Source organism: Podarcis muralis, chromosome 11 (genome assembly GCF_964188315.1).
Source record: "Podarcis muralis chromosome 11, rPodMur119.hap1.1, whole genome shotgun sequence".
In the NCBI taxonomy this organism is placed as follows: Eukaryota; Metazoa; Chordata; class Lepidosauria; order Squamata; family Lacertidae; genus Podarcis; species Podarcis muralis.
The window spans coordinates 18,373,501-18,400,394 of record NC_135665.1 but is presented as its reverse complement, the minus strand read 5'-3'; the positions used below and the strand labels follow the sequence as shown (position 1 = coordinate 18,400,394).

The 26,894-nt window shown below is 42.6% G+C and overlaps 1 protein-coding gene across 3 annotated transcripts in view; it reads left to right on the top strand.

Annotated features, from left to right (window-relative positions):
- The window catches only part of GRAMD2B (GRAM domain containing 2B), a 60,794-nt gene extending 49,362 nt beyond the window's left edge, over nt 1-11,432 (top strand). For 2 of the 3 annotated variants that reach the window (XM_028748562.2, XM_028748563.2), the window contains exons 7-14: nt 1,010-1,081; nt 1,170-1,250; nt 2,735-2,846; nt 4,091-4,213; nt 5,864-5,954; nt 6,883-6,987; nt 7,411-7,504; nt 9,461-11,432. In XM_028748562.2, the coding sequence (XP_028604395.2) occupies nt 1,010-1,081; nt 1,170-1,250; nt 2,735-2,846; nt 4,091-4,213; nt 5,864-5,954; nt 6,883-6,987; nt 7,411-7,504; nt 9,461-9,502 (720 nt within the window). In that variant the 3' untranslated portion in view covers nt 9,503-11,432. The remainder of the gene's footprint in view (nt 1-1,009; nt 1,082-1,169; nt 1,251-2,734; nt 2,847-4,090; nt 4,214-5,863; nt 5,955-6,882; nt 6,988-7,410; nt 7,505-9,460) is intronic. The other variant, XM_028748564.2, reaches the window with a different exon arrangement.
- The last annotated feature ends 15,462 nt before the right edge of the window (nt 11,433-26,894 follow it).

Sequence of the window (26,894 nt, the reverse complement as noted above, 5' to 3'; positions counted from 1 at the left end):
TGCACATTTTGGGAGAAGCTTCTTAGCACCTTTTAATTCCCCATTTTGTTTTGATTTTTCTCCCCTTTCCCTGACCTTCTCCATTAGCTGTTGGTCTTGTTAATTGGCTGTCCTGGTTTTTATTGAAGGTTAGATTTTTACTTATTTTTTTATTTATTATCACTTTGCATTTATACAGAAAAGAAAAGTAAGATCTAAATTGGACTAAAATGAAATAAAATAAACACACGGCTTGCTCTTCATCCCCCTCATGTTTTTACCCATCCTTAGCCCCAGTTACTGGAAACGTCAGGGAGCAGTTGCCAAGAAAATATCTGGAACTCTTAACACAAGTGTTTTCACCAAGCGAAAATGTTCCTCTTTAACTAGGCTTTCAGCTGATTGACATCTGTTACCCTTTTAAAGTGTGTTGTGGAAGAGGTGGGGTATTGGGTTGTTTTTATTACGTATTTTCTGTTTTTTATATTGTGACTATGTTGTGAACTGCCCTGAGATCTACGGGTATAGGGCAGTGTACAAATTTAATAAATAATAAAATTAAAAAGACCCTGAACCAATGTTGTGGGAAGAGTAACACTCCTCCTCCTCCTGCAGATATTTACAACTGGTGCCATTCTCTGCAGTTGTCTAACCAAGATACATAGTTTTCAGGCTATGTGGTATGGTGGTGGCTGGGGCCCTCAGGAATGCAAGCATGTCAACTGAATCAGTGGTAATAGAGATACAGGCCTATTTTGCCCCTCCAAGTATGTCTAGGAAAACTAGCTGTTGGGCAGGCTTATCTGAGTGTGACCATAGGATTGAGATATCCTAGTAGTGGTCAGCTTGTAGGGAGTACTCAATACTGACAGTAGCAATCTTGGATACAAATGATCAAGGCAGGTGATAAAAAGTAGCTTGCCATCTTGGATGACACACAATGCCTTTTATGTGCCTCTGTTCTTAGCTAAAGCAAGCTATGGCAGTCTCCCCAAATGCTGAATAATAATTTTGATGGTTTTCTTTTCAGTACATGTTCGTGTCCTTTCTGTCCAGAGACACTGCTTACAAACTATTAAAATCAGTTTGTCAACATCTAGAGGTGAGTGAAAACCTTTTTCAGGTGCGTCAGTGTGTGTTCTCAGTATTAGTAGTTGAACAAATGGTGTCATTTTAAAATGTGTTTTCAGGATGTTAGTGTTGGCAACAGTCCCAGTCTCCCTTCTCCAGAAAATAGCTTCCGGGCAAATCGCCCGACAACTTTACCACTGGTAAGTTTTGTTTTTTAATAAAATTAAAAGCAAAGAACTGATGAGGAACAATATGGAATGGCTATGAGCCAATATAATTTTCAGTAATAAGATTTTTGTTTTGAGATAGTATTGGAGGCTTTGTAAGAAATTCCTTGCTCCAATTCTGGCATGGACCAGCCTTTGCCAACCTGCTGTTCTTCAGACATTTCAGACTACAACTCTCATCAATCCCAACCAGAACATGCTGGCTGGGGCTGATGGGAATTGCAGTCAGAAACATCTGGAGTGTCAGTGAGCTGACAAAGGCATTAATGGACCATTTCATGCATGATGCACACCTGCATGTACATGCTGAACTTGATGTTATTAAGATTGTTGAAGACTTGATGTCATTATGATTACTGAAAGCTCACTGCAATCAAATGCTTCACTAATTGCTTACTTGTAAAGCTCCCTGGTCAACCTCTGGCAAGTCACTAGAGCTCTATTCCAACATTCATCATGAGTAACTTGTACAGAGATTTGAAAAGAGAAGCTTCCACATGAACAGCTGTTCATGCATAGGCTTCCACATGATTGATACCAGTCCATAGTCTTGATTGCATGGACAAGTAGATGCTCACACAGAGACTTCCCCTTTCAGATGTCATTGTGAGCATGTGGACATCAAAGATACATCCTTTTTCATGAATTCAATGTGGCGTATCAGATGTAGATGCATTTTCCCCTTAAATGAGCTAATCGGTGTTTTATATATTTGAGTAAGGGGGATCATACTTTTTTTAGATCTAGTTCTGACCTTTTCCCAGGCAAACCAGATTTTAAGCTTGAGGTTTACATGAACACCTTCAGATATAAAAGCAATAATTATTCAGAATTTTCAGTCTCCATATAAATTGAGCAGAAAGCTATCATAGATCTCTCACCGTGGCCTGGTTCTCAAGACATAGGTTTCCAGGACCACACAAAAATGGGTTCCTGGAGAAAAGCTTGCAGCCACTTTCCCCCTCCCCAGTCCTTGTTTTACTTCTATGATGCCCTGAAATAAGCCCAGGTGTGGCTTAATGGGTCATCTGAACCCAGGCTTGTGCTTGGTGAAAAGAGAACTTAACCAAGAGCCCTAGTTTGGGCAACAAGCTAAGCTAATTGTAAGAGAATTGTAACTTCTTGTACATTTGTATTAAGAGGTTAAATAACATCTGGTGAAGCTTTGGAATCCTTTCCAACTGTATTCCAAGACTTTCAGGTGAATTAAGTTATTTGAAAACTAGATTAGACTGAGAGAGCTTGACTTGACGGATCAAAATCTTTATGGAACTGCAACCTAAGTTTTCTATTTTCTACTGCGCCACATTGCTTTAGATACGCTTAATATTTGTTACTATTGTGATGTTATTGATCCATATTACTGAAAGTGACATTTTGGGGGGTGGGGGGTGGCTGCAGAATATTGAACAGACGGTTAATTCTTAACTAACATTTCTGGTGCATCTTTTCTTCAGGATTTCAATGAAGATTTTTCTGAATTGGATGGCATCATCCAACAGCGCAGACAAGAGATGGAAGAATCCAGCAGCACTGGTTCTCAAACTCCAGAACTGGAAGCCTTCCAAGGTTTGAATAATAAACCATTTCTTTACTATCCAGAAGCAGAAACTGCAACCTTTTATCTAGGAATTTAGAGCACTTTCCCAGAGGCTACATACACTCTGTACACTTAAAGCTCATTACTTCCTCCAAAGAGTCCTGGGAACTGTGCTTTGTTCAGAGTGCTCGAAATTATAGCTCTGTGAGGGGTAAACTGCATTTCCCAGCTTCCTTTGGGAGATGCCATGTGCTTTGAATATGCTTTAAAAGTGGTGTGCATGCAGCCAAAGAGTGGGAAATGTGGTTGTTGTTTATGTAGTACTTTTTAATGTGCAAAAAGCTCTAAATTCTTCGTAGTGGTTTCAACACATATGTAAGACCTGTCCATATAAGGCCTGGTTTTTATTGTATGGAGGGGAGGGGTCAGGCACAGTTTGACACATATTGGCACTTGTCCAAGAGAATTAATAGGTTAGTCCCAACATGCTTTGTGTAAAATCACACTGTGGATTGAAGTATTAGCTATTCAGTAGCACCAAGGGAACATAATTGTGTGAAGCCTCATCTTGAGGTTGCAAATTCATTTTTCGAGCACTTAGGCCAAATCAATGTCTTCTTAACATATTCATGCTGATCAGGAACGCTGGAAGTTTCTTTATACCATGTCAAACCATTGGTCCTTCTGGCTCAGAGTTGTAACTAGCAGTAGATCTCCAGATTTCTGCCAGGTCCTTTCCCAACCCTGCTTGGAGACACCAGGGATTTAACCTAGGACCATACAAAACAAGTACACTACACTGAGCTACAGGCCACTTCTTGTCAGTGTTTTGATCAAACACCTTCATACTTTTTGAAGCCACCACCATCGGACATGTCCTCTCTTCCCACCCCCCACAAATGTGCAGAATCCAGGCAAACCATTTTTGCCTCTTGGAATCCTGTGCTGAAGTATTAGGCAGACTACACTAAAATCTTAATCAATCTGGTTGTTAAGCATCTGATCCATGGTTCTGACAACCACAAAAATTATGGATGTAAGACACGTCCTACTGAAATGAGGCTAACTTCACAGTAATGTTTATGCACCTGCATTACACTTTGTGGTGTTATGCAATGCCTTAAGTTGTTCACAACTCCCATTATGCCTGATAATTGGCCATGCTGGCCGGGAATGATGGGAACTGTCATCTGATAACATCTGGAGTACACCGCATTGGTTATCCCAATACTGCATGCATTTGTTTTAGTTTGAAATGCTTGTTCTTCAACAGATTACCATGTTGTTGAGACCCAGACTCATCTGAAAACCTCCAGGGTGGAGTCAAAGGCTGTCCATACAGATGTTAAGGCTAAATATATGTGTGATGATAAAATCAGGAATCTTCCAAGAAATGGTAAATAGAGCAAATCCCCATTTGAAGCTGGTGTTGTGGGCTAGGCTGATAGATCCAGGCAGGGTTGGATTTCAGCAATTAAAAATGACCATAGGTTGAATCCAGAAATGGCCTTCTATATGTGGAAAGTATCTCCTGCTCACAGAGAGGCTCCCTATATTACACATTGTGCAGAACACTGGGAGTGAAAAGTGAAATTACTTCTGCAGGTGTTCTTCTACTTGTGCAAGAACTTATGCAACCTCTTGCCCAAGCAGAAGCCAGAAAACTGCTACAGAATCTACCTCTGATAGCACTAACTCATATGAAAGTATTTGTCAAACAAAGCTAGCAGCTGCTTCTCTTCTGCTCACATTTTTGTGGATCCAGCTCACAGTGGCAAAAAAAATAAATGTATACAGACTTTCACAGTTTTATTTGATCTTAATTTTTGAGGCAAAATTCTGGAAAGATGCAGGAGATGATCACATATGCAAACCTCCCGATAGAATGTGACATACAAAGCAGAAAGGTGAAAATCAGCATTTCGGTAGGGAGAATGCCTGTTGTAGGTAGGAAGTGAGGAAGGAATGGGCAAAGACTGTACCCATAATTGGAAACTTCTCCCAGCTATGTGTTCCTTTGGTTTACAGCTGGAGTCTACTTATGACACCAGATCTTGCTCTGTGCAGGTTTCGCTCCATGTAGTACAATCATAGCCTTGCATATTTCTAGAATTCCTTTCTTTGCCCCATTGTTCTAAATAATATCCCATTCAGATCAACTTACAGTTTGGAATGCTATCTTACATATGGCTGAGAACATTAGCTCATCAGTCTATTAACCACATATTTAAGCTGTAGGTTTTAATCAAGGCTTCCTTAGGTATAAAGGTGTCCAGTGCTGATGGCTTAACTCTAAACAATGTGCTCAGTTGATTTAGAGCAGGGGTCTGCAACCTTTAAGACAAAAAGAGCCACTTGGACCCGTTTCCGAAGAAAAAAAAACTGGGAGCTGCAAAACTCGTCATTATAAAAATAACTTTTTGGTCACTTTTTTTTTATTATTTCTTTGTTTGACCCCTCAGAATTACTCCTCCTCATAGAAATAAACGTTAAATTAACAAGTTACCTTTTTGTGTGTGTGTGTTCTTCACTCCCCTTCAAAACAGTGACCAGCGTACATGCCCCCTTTCAATGCAGTGACCAGCGTACATGCCCCTTACAATGTAGCGGGCGGGCGGGCGGGAAGGTGACGTTGGGATGGTGCGTGACTAACGCACGCACCGCACCATGCGATGTCACAGCCAGTACAGCGCCCGCCACAGTGGGGAGTGTTGGGGCGCACAATGCGCCTCCTCCCCTCGCTAGTATCTGCCCCGGAGCCGCGGCAAAGGTGTAAAAGAGCCACATGCGGCTCCGGAGCCGCGGGTTGCAGACCCCTGATTTAGAGCATAATCATATTGCATAATAGACCAAGCCAGTAACCCTTCATTAAGTGGCCTCAGAGCATAACCTGAATTAACATATTGTAATATTTTTAATTAGTGAGGAAGAAACAACAACAACAGTCAACTTGCACCCTATAGTCATTTGGCAGTTGTTGTCTTATGGAGCGTGTCTGGTCGTATCATTTTCAGATTCTTCAATAAATATTTTATTCTTCTCATAGCGCCTCCTCCTAGAATCCTTGGAGTCCTTTACAGAGTGAATTACCAGAAGTTTTTGACTGTGAACCACATACTTATTCTCTATGCAATTCTGTAAGTATATATAACCCATTCCCCAAACTGCAAGGTTGCAAAAGCAAGACTCTGGGAAACTTTGCTGGCTTAAATCTGGGATGCTTTCAGAATGCTGGGCTTCCTGTGGCTAAATAAATGGCTTGCACATTCTCTCCCCCACACACAAACACATTAGCTGCACACCAGTAAAGAATCTGAATATGTTCCACAGTACAAGTTTCCATTGCGGAAAATGGAAGCAAAAAATGTGTGACCTTTATAAATTGCTCAGAGTTGTGTTATATGGATAATAGGCTTATGCGATTTTCTAAAAGCATTTTGCCGGACTCCTGGAAGCTAACTGAAAGGAGATTGAGAGATATTTTAAAAGACCATGGGTGAATTGAAACAGCCAACAACATTGCAAACCAGGTTGCAGATATGTAGGTTGGTGGAGTAGACAGTAGTAGAGCTTCACTGTATATATTCTGCTGTCTTCTGGGGTGATATCAGCTGGTTCCCTGGCTGCAGCAAGCAGTGGAGGGTTAAGCACCATTGCATCTTTTAAATAAGGCATAGCCACCTTGCTGCCCTCCTGATGTCATTGGACTACAACTCCCATCATTCTTGACCATTGGCTGTGCTCGCTAGAGCTGATGGGAGTTCTAGTCCAACATTGTATTCTGAAAGACCCCACATTAGCCACCTCTGTTGTAAAGGGTGAAGATCTGGATGAGTTTATATTACCAAAAGGAAAACACTTGAGAAAAAATACCTGCAATGTCACTCTGAAAGTCTTTTTGCACGATTGAGCTTTGCTGTCTGAAATTGAGGCACATCAGCTTAATGGGGTGAAAATTTAACTGTTAAATTCCTAATAATGTTACATGGCTAAATGAATGTAACAGCAATTTGGTGTGTGGTGATCAAGTGTGTGTTTTTTATCCTCAATCCACCTCTCCTACAGTGTTTGTGTACTCATTTTCTCGACTTTCTACATGAGATATAAAATCTACATTCTGGAAGAGCAGCTTGGCACCATGGCTTCTTATGTGGATTCACATCCCCATGCGTAAGAATGATTTTGTTGTTGGAAACTTCTTTATCTTTCCATTTTTAATACTATAGTCATCCTGCTAGACCTAGCTTCATCATCATATATCCCATAGTTTCTCCCCTGAAGTTAGGCTTCCATTCTCTTCTTCAAGCAGTCATTTTAAATCTGCACTTACATGAGAGTAATTCCCATTGCGTTTAATAGGACTTTTTCTGAATAGACATGTATACGATTGCATGTGCATAGTGCACATTATTTTTGGCATTTTGATCTTTAACTGACATGAGGTAAAACTGAAAAATTTAATCCAGTGCTATATTTCTGTACATTCTCATTCTGGTTGCTTACCTCACTATCTCACAAAACTCCAGACATCTCCTTTGTGCATTTTTAAATTGTCTTCTGCTTCCCTTTCCCCGCATTTACTCTCCATTTCAGATATCCAATAAAAGAAGGTCTAGGATCTCAACTGCCTCTTAACATTCTTGGTCTCTCTGAGGAGCTAACAGCTAATCTTATCAAACTGGAAAAGGTGACTAATAGAGAACTGTGTAACTAAGAATTGTTGCGTTTTTTAAAAAAGTTTCCCAAGGTAACCAGACCTTCCAAGTCCTAGAAGAGGGATGGGGAACCTGTGATGTTGGACTCCAACTTCCATCAGCCCCAGGCAGCATGGCTAACAATCAGGGATGATGGGAGTTGTTGTCCAACAACATCTGGTGGGCAAAAGGTTCCCCATTCCTGTCCTAAGAAACAGCTGCTGGTCTGTATGAGCATGGAAAGTGAAATTAATGTTTATAAGGGTGGCATGGTGCTTAACAACCATTCCCAAACCCTTAGCACTGCTTTTGTGCCAGCCCATTTGGCAAAGTAGTGGGGGAAATTCCTACCTGAAGGTTAGGGGAACTGGATCCACAGGCTACTTTGATAGGTGGTAGGGCTGCCTACCTGTCAGTCGCCTGATCTCACCATGACAGGCAAAGCGTTTTCCTTTGCTTATATGTCTTGATTTCAGACCATGGTGGTCAAAGGAAATATGAAACTGAATTGTGCAATGGAATCAGGGCTTGCAAGTCTCACTTTTTTTCAAAATTGGCTCCACATAGCAGCTCTGAGTGGCACTAATCCCAGTGGGACTTGCATTTGGTGCCAACTTAAACAGCGGCAGATACAAGCCCTGCTTGACAAGGAACAATCTCAGGTGCACTTTAAGATGGCTAGATTCTTCCTTTGCAGCTGCATCCTTACCTGTCACACACCTGCCCTAGCTCCCAAAGCTCTCGTGAGTTTTATTTACAAATAGTTTTCATAATTTCTTACGGCTCACTATAAAAGGGCTCTTTGTGGGAATGATTTTGCATTAGCAAAACGCAACATAAGACTTCCACAGAGCTTCTAATCGTTACCATGGCACAGGCTTCTACGGAGGACAGAAAATTTGCCCTTGTGGACAGCTGGAACAGAACACACACACACGTTAAGCCCTTTTGCAATGTGCAGACGAGCCCTTCATATTTATATGACAAACTGCAAAGCCTGCCTTTCTACTTAAAAGAAAAGCCTTAATCAGTCACTCTGTTTCCCAAACAATGTTGTACTTCCAATGGACAGGGGCTTGATTTCTGCCATTTGTTATCAGGAGATTTGCTTGTCTAGTTTCCTGCTCCCTGCAGATGGTACCCATTTAGGTTCATTTGCTAACAGTCGAAACAAATGAACTTGCTAACCTCTACCAGGGAGATTGAACGGAGCCTAAAACTAGGTGTGGAGGCCCCTTCACACTGCAATGTACAAATCTCAGTTACAGTCAAGTTAATTCAGACCGAGAGGTTTTCCCCTGAGTACTTTTCTGTTCGGTGTTGTACTTCCCCAAGAATAGTTCCACATCCAAAATTCAAAATGTTACATGATGACGTGGTTCAGAAACCACAGAGCATGTCTATTTGCTGCTGCTTTTCTGCAATATGTTCGCTAGTATATAGGCAATAGACCAGAGATGGGGAGGCTGTGGCCCTTGAGATGTTGCTGACTCCGCTTCCATCAGCCCAAGCCAGCAGGACTAGTGGTGAGTTGCAGCATCTCAAAAGGCCACAGGTTCCTCACTCCTGAAACAGACAACAGAAACCTGCTAAGGTATTTCTGTTGCCCATCAACAAATACTCATCACACAAAGACAAACAGAATCTTCATAGACCTTGGGGAACAGGCACTCGAAGCATGCTAGTTGACCTCAGGATACTTTCCCCAGTGATTCTCCATTTAAAGGCATCCCTGAGGATGGATAAGAACTGTTTGTGCAAACCATTGCTACAGAGTTGATAGAATTTAATTTACGGGCTGCTTGGATTTGACTGGATTGAGTGCCTTGACTTCAGAGAACATACTCCAGTTAAGCAAAGCGTATGACACTGGGCTGTTCATCTGTTGTACAAGTGGCTGCAAGTTTTATTCAAATCCTTTCTCTTGTATTTTTCTTTCCTTATCAAAGATCCAAAGCAATTTACAAAAGCTACTTGAAGATGGCGAATGAGTTGCCAGCTACCTTCATTCGTACTTCGTTTCCTTCCTGATAAGCAACTCTAAATGTGACATCAGACTCTGCTGGCCAGGGTGTTATGTCCTTCAACTGACTCCAAAAACTTCACTCTCCACTTGACGGTGGAAGTTTGAATCTGTGCAATAAAGTGTCTCTATTCAGAAGATGATGCCTTTCTATTACCTATAACGTTGTGAATAACTGGGAAGACTGATCTTGGTGCTTTGTTATATTACTTAAATCCACAGTAATTCTACTTTCTTTGTGTGACTTTCAGACTTAATATTGTGTGACTAAGAGTAATGCTTGGTGCGGATGTAACATTTGCTGTACAATCATGTCTGGAAAGTTATTTGTCTTTCACATGCATGTATTGCCCAGCTTGTTTCACTTTTCTTTTTTTGCCGAAACAGAAATTGGGCACGTGACCAATGTGTTAAGCAGCAGGACCCAATGGGCTTCATTCTGCGAGGTGCTGAGCAAAACACCTTTCCCACTTTGCTCATGTTCTTCACCAGTAGGAGGTGACACATTCCGTGCAGACTTGCCAAATGGCCCTATTCTGCATGCCATTCTGCTGTCAAAGAAATGTAGCAATGAGTAAAGTTTTTCTGGAAGAGCGTCCATTGCTAATGGGCCACCCCACAAGTCAGAATGTTCTTGAAGGCTCATTAGCAAGGCTAATTGAAAAGCTGACAACCCTAGTTGCATAGGGTTGGTCCAGATGATGGATGGGTGTGTTAAACTTGGTCTGGGCCTAACCCATAAATTTTACTGGAGCAGAAATATACCAGCAGAGTTTAGCCCATTTAACTGGTCTGCAGATACCTAAATTAATAATTGCTTTCATGTACTTAATTTCTGTATCAGGATATCTGACACCTAATTACCGTATTTATTTTTGAAAATGCACTTGAAGTACTCCAAAGGAAGGGGTTTTTTAAAAAAAAAATTAAATCATATTGACTCTAGGTACATGTGTTACTAGGTTTGAGGATTGCAATCTGTCATTCAATTGTGTTGCTTTCATTCACTCTGTTGGAAGAATGGCTAGCTAGTGATTACAAATTCTCAAAGATTATGTGATGGTGTATAAATTCAATTATTATTATTAATGGTAACTCCATGGTATTTTGATCTACGATGGAACCATTATTTTTAGTGCTGTGTTGGCAATTTCTCCTGTATTTATTTCAACTATTTCCCATCAATATGAAAAGGAATTGCATTAGGACATTTTCCAAATGGATGAAAGAAATTTTGATGAAATACTTTTGGGAGAAGGGTACAGGCTTCGGGTGTGCTTACCTTACTTTTGAGGTGTTTGCAAGTGTCTTTTAGTCCGCAAACCATCTCAACACTAGTTTGCACTTCTGCAGCCTTCCTGGGTGCCTGCACTTCAATTAAAGCCCAGGGTAAGACATGAGGTAAGTCCTCACATGGGACTTTTTCATCAATAAGTGCAGGCAGCCAGGGAGGCTGCAGAGTGCTGAAGAAATGTTCCCTGGGAATGAAAAAAAATTCCACATGCACCATCCTTAAAATTAGCTCAAAACCCTGTATTGACTGAAATTCTACAGAAATTTTCAAGTACCCTAAGAATAGGACAGAAAAATGGAAGCTTCTTTTACATAGGAAACAAATTTTTGAGAAACTGAAGGACAAATAGCAACACAGCAACACTTTTTGCCACTCGAATATCCATATCCCATATTCTGCCGCATACTGCTGTCTTCACAGTGCCTTACCAGTGAAAAACCTGGTAATTCATTAGTTTTAGCCAGATGAGTTGGTTCATATTAATATTATTTAAAATAACTCGGATCTATAAAATACAGTGTTTTCTTTACGTAGTAGAGAGACTACCTTATCATTTCTGTGAAATGTAACTTATTCATTTTTAAAATAAACTTTCTAAAACTGCCGTGTGTTTGTGTGCGAGTATGTATTCAAGTGTGTCTAACCTGGAAGCTAATTCTGCACGTGGTTAGCTGATCGCAATCTGAACATGAGATAGAAGAGTGATAATGGCTGCCAAAAAAAAAAGAGGCCAACGGGATCAAAACCAGCTTTAAGAGAACCATAGTTTCAAGGGAAGGGGTGTAACAGTTCCATTTAATTCTGCTCATGCCATCTGAAATACTGTGTCCAGTTCAGGCTGCCGTACTTTAAGAAGGATATCGACAAATAGGAATGGGTTCAGAGGAGGGCTCCGAGGGTGGACAGCACTATGGAAAATGTTGAAGGCACAGAGAAGGCTTAGCTTGGAGAAGAGAGTGGGAATATGTTAGCAGCACTCTCCAAATACCTAAAGGGCTGTCACATAGAAGAGGGCAAAGACTTGCTGTCTGCTGCTCCCAAGGACAGGACTAGATCTAAGAGGCTTAAGTTACAAGAGGATGGATTGCTGCTGAAGCTTAGGAGAAACTTCTTCACGATAAGAGCAGTTCATCAATGGGTCCAGTTACCTAGGGAGGTGATGAGATCTCCCTCGCTGCAAATGAATAGACATCCTCTGGGTATGCTTGAGCTCTGGATTTCCTGTATTGAGCAGGGAGTTGGACAAGGACACACACACCCCATTCTTTGATTGTAGCATTGGGTCATAAGGAGATATGAAGTGTAATAGAGGCCTTGGGTAATATTCTACGTGCAAATAAAGTCATCTGTGGATGCCAGGCAATTTTATGTAACCAGAGTTTTAGAGAAATTGTTTCCGAAGACAAATATTGCAAATACTGTTACTGGACTACTGGGATAGCTCAGTCAGTAGAGCATGAGACTTTTAATCTCAGGATTGTGGGTTTGAACCCCACTTTGGGCAAAAGATTACTGCATTTCAGGGGGTTGGACTAGATGACCCTCGTGGTTCCTTCTAACTCTAGGATTTCTGCTCACAAGCAACTGTGAGCAGACTGGGATTCTGTGCAATTGCAGCAAAGGTGTGGAATGTGGCATTGGGAGAAAAATTCAGACTTCTAAAGATCCCTGCTCTCCCTCTTTTTAAAACCTTGGCAGGACAGGCTTGAGAGTGTGCTGGCATCACCTGGTAAAATAACGAGAGTTTTGGACTACAAAGTTTAAACAGGATTTCCGATCGCTGCTGACTCAATAGTCTCACTAGTTTCCCCTTACATGGCCATCAAAGAATGAGTAATGCTAAAGATATGTAAATCAGCTTAATGGGGGGGGGCAACTATGCAGAGCTGTAGAATTTGGCTCTTCTTGGCACATAATTTTAAGTCTTAATTTTTTAAAAATAGGTTGAGTCACACAAAGGCTGCAGGTGGAGCAGAATTTGCCTGGGAGCCTTGTTTCTTTTCATGCTATTGCCTTCTCATCCTTGAAACCCAAGATGCCTCGCACCTGACTGGGTTTTACCACACTGATGCAAGTCACATTGTGGATTTCCAAGATGTCATTTTGCTGCTGTTGAGCAAACTAGGACTGGGTGTAGAAAGTGCCCTTTGTCCTACATGGCAACATTCCAGCAAAGGTAAGACCAAATGGGAGCAAACATGTTAGGTAAGGATATTGTGCAATGGCAAGATCTGGACACTGACTTGATCGTTATGTATTTAAGCTTGCAGGTGTGTTGCACTTTAAACAAACTGCATGAGCCCCAGCAGAAGCAGACAAAAGACACTTCTAGATAATAGTGTGTAGACTTCTTTGGTTTAAAAAAGCTACCACCCTATTTAAACACAACTCTATATCTCTCAATTTCCTTGTATAAAGGGCATTGACAATTCCACTCAGAGAATCCCACACCTGGAATACTGTGTCCGGTTCTGGGCACCACAATTTAAGAAGGATGTTGACAAGCTGGAACGTGTGTAGAGGAGGGCAACCAAGATGATCAAGGGTCTGGAAACTAAGCCTTATGAGGAACGGTTGAAGGAGCTGGAAGTGTTGAGCCTGCAGAAGAGGACACTGAGAGGAGATAGGATAGCCTTCAAATATCTTAAGGGCTATCACATGGTAGAGGGAGCAAGCTTGCTTTCTCCTGCTCTGGAGGGTAGGACTCCAACCAATGGCTTCAAGTTACAAGAAAAGAAATTCCAACTAAACATCAGAAATAACTTTCCAACAGGAAGAGTTGTTCAACAGTGGAATGGTCTCTCTTGGGAGGCGATGGACTCGCCTTCGTTGGAGGTTTTTAAGCAGAGGTTGGATGGCCATCTGTCATGGATGCTTTAGCAGAGATTCCTGCATTGCATGGGGTTGGACTAAATAATAATATGATAATAATTTTTTTTATTTGTACCCTACCCATCTGACTGGGTTTCCCCAGAGACTGTGGGTAGCTTCTATCATCAATAAAAACATAAGACATTATGTTAGAATACTTACAACTAGCAGAACTGACGGGAAGAGTTAGAGGAGTATTTAGCCAGAAAATATTTGGAGAATGGAGAATATTTAAGGATTATATAAGATCATATTGTACCAACCACACCATATTAGCAGAACTTTAGTGATACTTGTAAACAACAAATACCATTTGTGGAGTAGACGGGAACAATATTAAAGAATATAAAACTCTGCGGAGGGAAACGACAGTATAAACAGTACAATGAGAATGATTGGAAGACTCATTTTGTCAGAAGTCTTTTTTATTTAAGTGTTTAAGTATTAATTAGGATGATTACATTTTTTATGCACATAAATCTACTTTTTCTTTTTTCTGTATTTTCTTTTTTCTTAATTCTTTTTTCTTTAATTTTCTTTTTGTAGTATGAGATTGTAAATTTTTATATATATATATAAAAATAAATTTATTGATTTTCCAAACAGTTATACAATTTTATCCAAAATACAACAAATTGTTTCTTTTTTGAACTTCCTTCAGCGTCTCTGACAATCATTCGTATTTATAACTTTAGTTACACATTCCCTTCTTTCGTATTGCCATTCGTAAATTCTTTGTATATGTGTGTAATTTAAATGAATAAAGATTATTTTTTTAAAAAAACATAAGACATTAAACATTAAAAAGAAAAACTTCCCTATACAGGGCTGCCTTCAGATGTCTTCTAAAAGTTGTAGATATTTATCTCCTTGACATCTGACAGAAGGGCGTTCCACAGGGTGGGTGCCACTACCAAGAAGACCCTGGGGGTCCCTTCCAACTCCACAATTCTAGGATCCTAGGTAGTTTGGCCTTTAGACCAAATGTGGCCAGTGAGGCAGTGCAGATGGTACTCCTCTGCTTCCCAAGATAGCAGGTCCCTGCTGCTTACCACAGAGGAGAAGCAGGGCACAGGGAGGGAGCTGTGGTGTATGGCAGCGATGCCAGCCTGATGCTCCTGCCATGATGGATTTTACTGAGCTCCCAATGCCTGGCCCTTCTCTGTCTTGGTAAGCAGCAGCAACCCACTGCGTTGGAAACCAGGGAAGACAACAGAACCCTACCCATGTTCTCTTCTGCAAACAGAGCAGGCCTTCTGAAGCCCACCTCACAATACATTTCATAAACCAGGATATTATTATTTTTCTGACCCCAATCTTGGAGGGCGGTCTCATAAGAATGAGGTTTTATTGATACAGTTTACTGTGGACCACCTTTGTAGCTGGAAGTGATGGACCTGGTAGATTACTTGCAGCTGCTGCACTAAATACAGTGATGCCTCGGGTTAAGTACTTAATTCGTTCCGGAGATCTGTTCTTAACCCGAAACTGTTCTTAACCTGAAGCACCACTTTAGCTAATGGGGCCTCCTGCTGCTGCCACGCCGCCGGAGCCTGATTTCTGTTCTTATCCTGAAGCAAAGTTCTTAACCTGAAGCACTATTTCTGGGTTAGCGGAGTCTGTAACCTGAAGCATATGTAACCTGAAGCGTATGTAACCTGAAGCGTATGTAACCTGAGGTACCACTGTACATGTGACTTGTGGTAGTTGTGCTGGGTTTGTTACTCTCCTTGAACCCTTCCAAAATGAAAAGATTGCTTAATTTGTGCCGCTATATTCTCTATCAACTACCTATGACGGCGTTCTGCTCTGCTTTTTCTTACCATTCACGACCACTAAGATCTGCCTTTTCTGGCATTTGTTGTTTTTATGTACAGTGGTACCTCGGGTTAAGTACGTAATTCGTTCTGGAGGTCCATTCTTAACCTGAAACTGTTCTTAACCTGAAGCACCACTTTAGCTAATGGGGCCTCCCGCTGCCGCACGATTTCTGTTCTCATCCTGAAGCAAAGTTCTTAACCCGAGGTACTGTTTCTGGGTTAGCGGAGTCTGTAACCTGAAGCGTATGTAACCCGAGGTACCACTGTAGATCTCTATTTCTTTATTGTCATTATTTGCTTAAAAAATCTCAAAGCAGTTCACAATATGTACAAAATCATTAAAATCAATAAATAACGAGTTAAAACATCAAAATAGATCATCTCAACAGCAGCAGCAGCCACAACAACAAAAATCAGTATCAACAGTCTGAAAATGCTGGGGTAAACTGAAATATCTATGGCTGTTAGCAAAAGTACCCCATTGTTGGTGCTCTTCTGGTCTCCCTATGGCACTCAGTTCCACAAATTGGGCATCACAACTTGGAAACTCAGGTGTTCCAAAACTTGGTTGCGATCAAGCATTTTGAACCCAGTCTCTCTTCTGGCATTTGTAACATGACAACGCTCCTAACGAAACTCAGATTCCAATATTGGGTTTGGCTGTCAAGCTTTAAAATTATACCCTGCTGCCGCACCCACAGAAATAATTAATTGGTATCACATACTTTTATTGCTTACGTATTGGCACTAGGAAGTAACAGGTGTTGACATCAGTTGCTCAACTCGAGGTAAACATGGACCAATTAGGTAGGACCTAGATCGGGGGTCTGCAAACTTTTTCAGCAGGGGGCCGGTCCACTGTTCCTCAGACCTTGTGGGGGGCCAGACTATATTTTGAAAAATAAAATGAATGAATTCCTATGCCCCACAAATAACCCAGAGATGCATTTTAAATAAAAGGGCACATTCTACTCATGTAAAAACACAGTGATTCCCAAACCGTCCGAGGGGCTGGATTTAGAAGGCAATTGGGCCGGATCTGGCCCCCAGGCCTTAGTTTGCCTACCCATGACCTAGATGGAAGCGAGTTACATCAGCCATGACTTGGAGCGATATTGCAGGTCACAAGATGCTTCGGAAATGGCTCTGATGCTGACCTTTGATAGCTGTGCAGCATCTAAAAGCAATTGCAGTAGAGATGCAGACTGGGAAAGGCTGCCCCGATTCCTATATTGCACAGAATAGACCTGATAATATGGTACCTGAAGAGCACAATGATTGATTGGTGCGAGATGATCTTTCAGGTACATCACAACAGGCAGGCAACTGAGGGGGAAGGGGTCAGAAGCATAATCTCATATTTTCGATCTGATCTGATCCTTGTATTTGTGTCTTTTTATTATTGTTAATATAAATACAAAAAGTGAAAAAGGTAACATAGAAACACATAGACCTAAAAAAAATAAACTGCTATTTACACAAACAAGAATCGTACCCACCCCCGTGACTGGCCATCACCACTGCTTCCTTCCACCCCAACTTGACTTCTGTATGTTTTAAATTTAATACCAAACATTGCAATCTTGTGGTTTGTTGCATTTTGTTCTCTTGGTAATGTGATTTATTAATAGGTTCTGTTACACTTTATTTGTGTCTTTTGGGGAAGGGGTAGGAAAGATCTACAGTGGTACCTTGGGTTAAGAACTTAATTCATTCTGGAAGTCCGTTCTTAGCCTGAAACTGTTCTTAACCTTTAGCTAATGGGGACCTCCCACTGCTGCCACGCTGCAGCTGTGCGATTTCTGTTCTCATCCTGAAGCAAAGTTCTTAACCCGAGGTACTATTTCTGGGTTAGCGGAGTCTGTAACCTGAAGCGTCTGTAACCCGAGGTACCACTGTATCTAGTTATCTATCTATGTTTGTTGTTGTTGTTGTTGTTGTATAGTCATTTAGTCGTGTCCGACTCTTCGTGACCCCATGGACCAGAGCATGCCAGGCACTCCTGTCTTCCACGGCCTCCCGCAGTTTGGTCAAACTCATGCTGGTAGCTTCGAGAACACTGACCAACCATCTCATCCTCTGTCGTCCCCTTCTTCTTGTGCCCTCCATCTTTCCCAACATCAGGGTCTTCTCCAGGGAGTCTTCTCTTCTCACGAGGTGGCCAAAGTATTGGAGCCTCAGCTTCACGATCTGTCCTTCCAGTGAGCACTCAGGGCTGATTTCCTTAAGAATGGATAGGTTTTATCTTCTTGCAGTCCATGGGACTCTCAAGAGTCTCCTCCAGCACCATAATCCAAAAGCATCAATTCTTTGGCGATCAGCCTTCTTTATGGTCCAGCTCTCACTTCCATACATCACTGCTGGGAAAACCATAGCTTTGACTATACGGACCTTTGTTGGCAAGGTGATGTCTCTGCTTTTTAAGATGCTGTCTAGGTTTAAGGAAGTTTTTAATGCTTGATATTCCATTGATAGAGTGGCTGGGGTATAAATAAAAAATTATTATCAATAATAATTATTATTATATTATGGGGTTTTTTAAAAAAAACTTTTTTATTTTCATTTCTTTGAAGAAAAAGCTTTGTAATAAAATTGGCCCATTTCTCAGTTTAAAAAAGGTGTTTGTGGGAGGGGAGTCATAGAGTTGGAAGGGACCCAACGGTCATCTAGTCCAACCCCCTACAATGCAGGAATCTCAGCTAAAGCACCCATGACAGATGGCCATCCAAACTCTTCTTAAAAACCTCTGAGGGAGGAGAGTCCACAACCTCCCGAGGGAGACCGTTCCACTGTCAAACAGCTCTGACTGTCAGAAAGTTTTTTCCTGATGTTTAATCTGAAGGTTATTGTTTTGCTGTTTCTATTTTAACTCCTTACTTGTGCTTTTTTGTTGTATTTTTATCTTGTGGACTACCCTGAGATCTTTTGATGTATATACATGCATTCTTTATTTCGGTGTCCAAAGACCCACAAAAGCATTTTCAAAAGCAAAAGAAGAGAGAATTGCAGGGAAAGCTTTCGAAGGTGGTCACTATGTTTTATCCAGAGCACGTGGGCTTCTATTTCTTATTACTTCTGAGAGGAACTGGATATAAATCTAATAAACAAAATAAAAATAAATAAAATAGATGGACAATCCTGACAGCGGACAGCTCTCTTTCCATTTAGAGAAGTTTTTAATGACTGGTGTTTTAATGTATTTTTAATCTATTGTTGGAAGCCGCCCAACGTGGCTGGGGAAACCCAGCCAGATGGGCGGGGTATAAATATATTATTATTATTATAACCATTTAGCATGATGCTCTCTCCAGAAGGGTCCACCCCACACTTCATTCTCTGTTTGCTTTTTCGTGAGCACCAACCATTTTTATTTTCCAATCGATATTTTTAGGGTACTACTGCTATCGTTATAAAACATTTGTCTGCTAGGCTGTTCTGTTTATAACTGCTTTCCCCCCCGTTAAGCTAGTTGCATGGGTTTATTATTTATATTACCAGGCTTGATTGTTTTTTAATAGAAAAGTAGGATAAGCAAGGAGCAAAATGCGACCTCGCTTAAGCAAGTTTATTTCAGCAGGGGACTAAATCCACTCTCCCTAAACAACTGTGTTGAGCTTTGACAAGATAGATAGAACAGATGCAGGTCAAGAATGTTAAGGCAATTGCCAGTTCCTGTACTCTTAAATAATAGGATTTGATGAGGTAATTTTCCATTGAGAAGGCATCTTGCCAGTGCTTAGCAGGAGATTGGAAGGCAATAATTTGAATGTGCTGCCAAGTGAAAAATTAAAAATTAACTCTCTCCTTTGTGGTAGTCACAGATATGTGGAAAATGCGTCTTTCCAATATAAAAACGAAAGAACTGGAGGCTGCAACCTGTGCTGAACGTTAGCCTGAAATAAATGTGTAGAGTTAGACATAACCCTTGCCTCGCCAGCATAATGTCTCAGGCCACAATGTTATAATAGTACGAAAGACAGATTGGTATGCTATCAGGGAGGTGAATTATTTCACAACTTAATTTTTCCAAGATTCATCTGTGCGTCAAAATAAAGAAACTGAATACCAATGTGGCACAACGGATAATAATAAAAATAAATAATAAATAATAATTTTTTATTTATACCCTGCCCTTCCCGGTTCAGAAGACTGGGCTCAGGGCGGCTAACAACAAATTTAAAACACTTAATTAATGCAACAAAAAACAGCATAAAATACAGTATAAGACGTGAATAACAGTAAATTCAGAATTCAAAAATCAATTTAGGGAGAAAATCCATTTTATAAACATTAGATGATCAGCAGGGCTAGCTGGCTAAATTAGTCCTATTTGGGCCAGCAAGGAGATCAGGGGAGAATTAGCTGTGGGATCCCAGAGCGGGTAATCTTCATAAAAAGGGGAGGGGGAGGGAAGGAAGGGGAATAAAAGATCAGGCTAAGTTCAAATTGAAAGCCAAGCGGAATAGCTCTGTCTTACAGAGAATCCAAGTTACAGGGAACCAGGCAGAGGGCCTTCTCGGTAGTGGCACCCGCCCTGTGGAACGCCCTCCCACCAGATGTCAAAGAGAAAAATAACTACCAAACTTTTAGAAGAAGTTAAATTCTGCAGGGCCCTGGTCTCATGGGACAGAGCATTCCACCAGGTCGGAGCCATCACTGAGAAGGCCCTGGCCCTGGTGGAGGATAATCTGACTTCCTTAGGGCCCGGGACCTCTAAACTATGATAATTCATGGGCCTTAAGGTCCTCTGAGGGACATACCAGAAGAGACGGTCCTGTAAATACAAGGGCCCTAAGCCACAAAGGGCTTTAAAGGTCAAAACCAGCACCTTAAACCTGACCCTATACTCCACTGGGTGCCAGTGCAACTGGTAAAGCACTGGGTGAATATGCTCCCATGGCAGGGACCCCGTGAGGAGCCTCGCTGCAGCATTCTGTACTCGCTGGAGTTTCTGGGACAGCTTCAAGGGCAGCCCCGCGTAGAGCGAATTACAGTAGTCAAGCCTGGAGATGACCGTCGCATGGATCACTGTGGCCAGGTCAGGGCGGGAAAGGTAAGGGACCAACTGCTTAGAAAATATAGAGAAGGGAACAGTTTGCACTCTGGTCAATTGTTCGTGTTTATTACTCGTTGATAAAAGGTAAAGGTAAAGGTACCCCTGCCCGTACGGGCCAGTCTTGACAGACTCTGGGGTTGTGCGCCCATCTCACTCAAGAGGCCGGGGGCCAGTGCTGTCCGGAGACACTTCCAGGTCATGTGGCCAGCATGACTAAGCCGCTTCTGGCGAACCAGAGCAGCACACAGAAACGGCGTTTACCTTCCCGCTAGTAAGCGGTACCTATTTATCTACTTGCACATTGATGTGCTTTCGAACTGCTAGGTTGGCAGGCGCTGGGACCAAGCAGTGGGAGCGCACCCCGCCGCGGGGATTCGAACCGCCGACCTTTCGATCGGCAAGCCCTAGGCGCTGAGGCTTTTACCCACAGCGCCACCCGCGTCCCTTACTCGTTGATACTAGAATGCATAACAACACAATAAAACCCTTGGCAACTTGACCCTTCCATGGTCAAAAGTCAGCAAAATAAGAAAGGGAGACAAACACACTTTTGGTGTCCATCCCTTTGATGCTTCTGAATGCCAGTTTCTGGAAGCCATGGGAAAAGGAAGTGTGTGGGGGATCGGATCCTGCTTATGGGTTTATCAAAAGAGGCGTCTGCTTGGCGACTGTGAGATCAGGATGCTGCACAAGATGAGCCATTCGCCTGATTCAGCAGGACTTTTCCTTATGCGCTTTCCTAGCTACATATTACGAAAAGCATAAAAACAGATGTACCGCTTCGGACCGGCTGAAATCAGTCTGGAAACTTTGAACGTTGCCTTGAGACACTGCTGTCTTGAGATAATGTGCCATAAAAATGTATTATACAACCACTGAGGCAAAAGTGTCATAAAATGAGCAGGTATTTAAATATGTCTTGACACAGAAGTAACATCATCCTGGGAAGGCTCTGTTTGAGGGGTTTTACCTAGTACAGTGGGATGTGGGTGGCGCTGTGGGTTAAATCACAGAGCCTAGGACTTGCCGATCAGAAGGTCGGTGGTTCGAATCCCACGACGGGGTGAGCTCCCGTTGCTCAATCCCAGCTCTGGCCCACCTAGCAGTTCGAAAGCACGTCAAAGTGCAAGTAGATAAATAGGTACCACTCCGGCGGGAAGGTAAACGGCGTTTCCATGCGCTGCTCTGGTTTGCCAGAAGCGGCTTAGTCCTGCAGGCCACATGACCCGGAAGCTGTACACCGGCTCCCTCGGCCAATAAAGCGAGATGAGCGCCACAACTCCAGAGTCGGTCACGACTGGACCTAATGGTTAGGGGTCCCTTTACCTTTACCTTACCTAGTACAGTCATACCTCGGAAGCTGAACGTAATCCATTCTGGAAGTCCGTTCGACTTCCAAAACGTTCGGAAACCAAGACGTGGCTTCTGATTGGCTTCAGGAAGCTCCTGCAGCCAATCGGAAGTTGTGTCGGATGTTTGGGTTCCAAAGAATGTTCACAAACTGGAACACTCACAGGTTTGTGGCATCCGGGAGCCAAAACATTCGAGTCGCAAGGCATTCGTCAACCAAGGTACGACTGTAATTATTTAGGAAAATTAAGTCCTTCAATAATGTTTTACATTTCCTCCTTCTGGCTACATTTATTAGCTGAGTGGCATAAATATGGTTGTTATATTTATTAAAGTCTTGGACTTTGAATCTGTGCAACCGAGGTGCAGGCAGCAATTCTGTGGGATTTCTGCTATCAGGCATAGGATTGTGCTGACAATGGATAAGCCACTTAATATTTGTACCTTATACTTTCTCTATCTATATTTGATGCCGTATTCTTGCTGTAAAGATGTGAGCTTTTAATCAAGAGTTACCTTTATGTTTGCAAAGCAGTCTGAAAGCTTCGATTTGCCTCAGCAAGTCTAAGGCGGGCATTTGGCTCATTCATATACAGAATTCTCGCTAGCTGCCGCTCCTGTACAAATACAGTCAGTAAATCCTTGAGTAGTCCTTCAATTTGCTTTTGGTCCACCATTTCAGGAAGTTTGAATGTGGAGTGCACACTACGAGCCGAAAACTAGGGTGCGGAGAGGTCTGTCCTTGCTGCTTTTTCCATATTGCAGAGCTCTACCATATCCTGGGTTCTGGAGCTAATTACAGTGGTGGCGCTGTGGGTTAAACCACAGAGCCTAGGACTTGCTGATCAGAAGGTTGGCGGTTCGAATCCCCACGGCGGGGTGAGCTCCTGTTGCTTGGTCCCTGCTCCTGCCAACCTAGCAGTTCAAAAGCACGTCAAAAGTGCAAGTAGATAAATAGGTACCGCTCCGGCAGGAAGGTTAACGGCTTTTCCGTGTGCTGCGCTGGCCACATGACCAGAAGCTGTACGCCGGCTCCCTCAGCCAATAAAGCGAGATGAGCGCCGCAACCCCAGAGTCGGCCATGACTGGACCTAATGGTCAGGGGTCCCTTTACCTTTACCTTACAGTGGTAATGGAGACATCTCTTGCCTCTCTTCCTCGGAGAGCCGATTAATAAGGAGTAGCAGTCTTTGGTTTATGCCGCAATGTTTTAAGATTCATCTGCAACCAGAACAGGTAATAAAAAGAGGCAGCGCACAATACATGGATAGACCAGAGTGACATTTAAATTACAGACCTCAGCAGAGAAGGAAACTTGATCAAACTGATTCGGATGAGTCTTCTTGCCCAGGGCAATGACCCCTGCACCCCTCATATAACCCACTAGCTCCACGTCGCACTTGGACCTAGCCTGCAGACACTGAACAACAGAACTTTTCCCCTGCTCCCCAACCATGAGATGTTCGCTGCCAGGGATGTAAAAGGTAAAGCAACCCCTGTTGTTAGGTCCAGTTGTGGCCGACTCTGGGATTGCAGCGCTCATCTCGCTTTATTGGCCGAGGGAGCCAGCGTTCAGCTTCCAGGTCATGTGGCCAGCATGACTAAGCGTCTTCTGGTGAACCAGAGCAGCGCACGGAAACGCCGTTTACCTTCCCGCCGGAGTGGTACCTACTTATCTACTTGCACTTTGACGTGCTTTCGAACTGCTAGGTGGGCAGGAGGCCAGGGATGTAAGAAGGCACCAATATCCATTCTCACCAATGTTCATTGCATGCAGCGCTGTCTCTCCTGTGGTGCAATTCAGCTTCTAACAAAAACTATGCCGTTTGTCTCGCTGCCCACGGTGGGGGAATTTTACATAGATGTTACATTATTCTACATTTATTTTGATGCAAAGGTAGGCAAAGGTGAAGGACCCTTGGACTGGTTAAGTCCAGTCAAAGGCGACTATGGAGTGGCAGCGCTCGGCTTTCAGGCCAAGGGAGCCAGTGTTTGTCCACAGAAAGCTTTCCAGGTCATGTGGCCAGTGTAACTAAACCGCTTCTGGAACACCGTGACGGAAATGAGAGTGCATGGAAATGCCGTTTACCTTCCCGACACAGCAGAACCTATTTATCAACTCGTGCTGATATGCTTTCAAACTGCTAGGTTGGCAGGAGCTGGGACAGAGCAACGGGAGCTCACCCCATTGCATGGATTCGAACCGGCGACCTTCCAATCAGCAAGCCCAAGAGGCTCAGTGGTTTAAACCATGCCATGCAAATGGGGCAGTGGAAAGTCATCAATTACACACTGTTTGCAGCCTGAAAACAGCAAATACCAATTGTATTCAATGGGTTGGTTTCCGTTCTGGACTTAGTACACAAAGTCCGCTCCCATTTCCATCAGAATTCTCCGATATTCCTACTCACTGCCAGTAGCTCCACAGAGACTGTTGGAGTGGTTTGATCATTTGTCCCAGCAGTACAGAAAAGCACCACGTTGCAGAAACATATCAATTCTTCAATAGCAAAGGCGGGCACAATACATGCTTGCCCAGTTCACCAACCCAGTCATTAGTTTCTAAGCAGGAAACTAGGCAAAGGATTGCAAGGAAGCAAAGCCCTCGGGGCACAGCTTGCATTCTCACCTACCTCAATGTATTTGTTCGTTTTTCTAACCTCAGTCAAGCAAACGTGTCTGGCTTTTAAAAAGAAGAAAAAAGAAAGGTGTCAGATTAATTGGTGTTCTAAAAGAACTCAGAAACAGAACTGAGACAGGCCTGGTGACTTTTGCTGAACAAACAGCAATAACATTAGCACCAGCACAATCTGGCAGATTGCCTGTTACATGGGAGCAAGCAAACACACCTGTGTATATTTGCCAAAACAATATGGTGTACGGTTCATGGCGGAAAACGGCTGCTAGATTGCAGTTAAACCTAAAAAAGCTATTTTCATCTTACTTGTTGGAGCTGCGGGTATGTGGAGAATGATATTAATCAACTGAGACTTAAGCTGACTGAAGTAGATGTAATTATCAACTAAAAAAAAACACAAACCAATGTCCCCAGCTGTGCTGGAACGTAGAAGAGCTCATAAAAGTAGAGGCTTGCATTTCACACATCTGCCTTAATGAATGCAGAGGCTGATCCATTGTGACCTCATGAGAAGAAAAAGAGAGAACCGAGAAAACTAACATTCCTCCTCCTACGGATCAAGTATATGTTTCCCACTGGCCAACAGTGACACCTAAAGGCTACAAAATAATAACAGAAGAAACTATTAGCACATCGCAGGACTGGTGTATCCTCATCCTCTAAGCTTGATTTTTCATCTAATCTATGGATATTAACACACACACCCCAGATTTCTATCCTCATTCAAAGGTTAGTGGAATGACCTGGGAGTTATCCGCTAAAACCTTGTGCAAAGGAATGAATGGGGAACAGCACAATATTGTTGCAGCTACTGCCTATTTTATTCTAGAGTGATAGTTGTGTTAGACTATTTTGAAGGCGGAGGAGGGAGATTCTTGTAGCACCTTAAGGAGTAACAAATTTATTGCAGACCCTCCAAGTGTCCCTATTTTCCAGGGACGGTCCTGGATTTACAGAAGCCGTCCCGGTTTCTGATTTGATCCCAGAATGTCCCGCTTTTCCTTGGGACATCCCTATTTTCATCGGAAACATGTTGGAGAGGACATCTCTATTTTCTTTGGAGAAATGTTGAAGGGTATGGAATAAAGTGTAAAGGTAAAGGACCCCTGACAGAGTCGCGGACGACTCTGGGGTTGCGGTGCTCATCTCGCTTTATTGGCCGAGGGAGCCGGCATTTGACCGCAGTTTTTCCGGGTCATGTGGCCAGCATGACTAAGCCGCTTCTGGCAAACCAGAGCAGCGCACAGAAACACCATTTACCTTCCTGCCAGAGTGGTATCTATTTTTCTAGGTACCGTTTCAGAGCACCGCTCTGGTTCACCAGAAGCGGCTTAGTCATGCTGGCCACATGACCGGGAAGCTGTACGCCGGCTCCCTCGGCCAATAAAGCGAGATGAGCGCCGCAACTCCAGAGTCAGTCACAACTGGACCTAATGGTCAGGGGTCCCTTTACCTTTACCTTTATTTTCTCTGGAGGATATGTCGTTGCAGCATGTATTTTAATGTAGTAAAGACAGTTATTTAGCAAGTTATATTCTCCCTCTCTTTCAAATGCACATGCTCACTCCGGAAATGTAAGCAGCGACACCTGCCAAAGCCACAAATATAAGATACAGCAATGTACAGGCTCAGATAAGTGGCCTATTCATAACCTCAGTAACCAGTCTTGGCTATAATGCTGCCTTTCTAGCAATGCTAACTTAACACCCACTGTATGAAAGATACCCATGGCACCAACTAAGCCCAAATTAAATAGAATTAAATTTGCCGGTGCATTCTAGATCAGCAATTTCATACCAGCTGCAGCATCGAGACAATGTAAATTGACTTCCAAGCCACAAATGTATTCAGCCCAATTATTTGGTTAGAAATGAAGTACGTGGCTGCTACCTGCAGAAAGGATTGTAAAAATAATAATAAAAATGAAAACAATAGTTTCGTTCAGTGTTCACAAATAAGGATATGGCAGCAATATTGGGGGGAGGGGGGAAATTTGCAATAAAAATGGCTCAAACTTTGGAAGCTGCAACAGCAAATCTTTGCCAGTGCTAAAGGGGTTTTGCTAATACAAGAAGCCAGAATAAAGTTAACTACAGTGGAACCTCGGTTGTCGAACGTAATCCCTTCCGGAAGACCGTTCGACTTCCAAAATGTTCGACAACCGAGGCGCAATGGGCTGTTAGCAAAATCAAATGAGAAAATTGAGAAACGCACCTTGGAAGCCGTTCGAATTCTGAGGCGCATTCAAAAATGGAAGCAATTACTTCCAGGTTTTCGGCGTTCGAAAACCGAAACGTTCAGCTACCAAGATGCTCAAAAACCAAAGTTTTG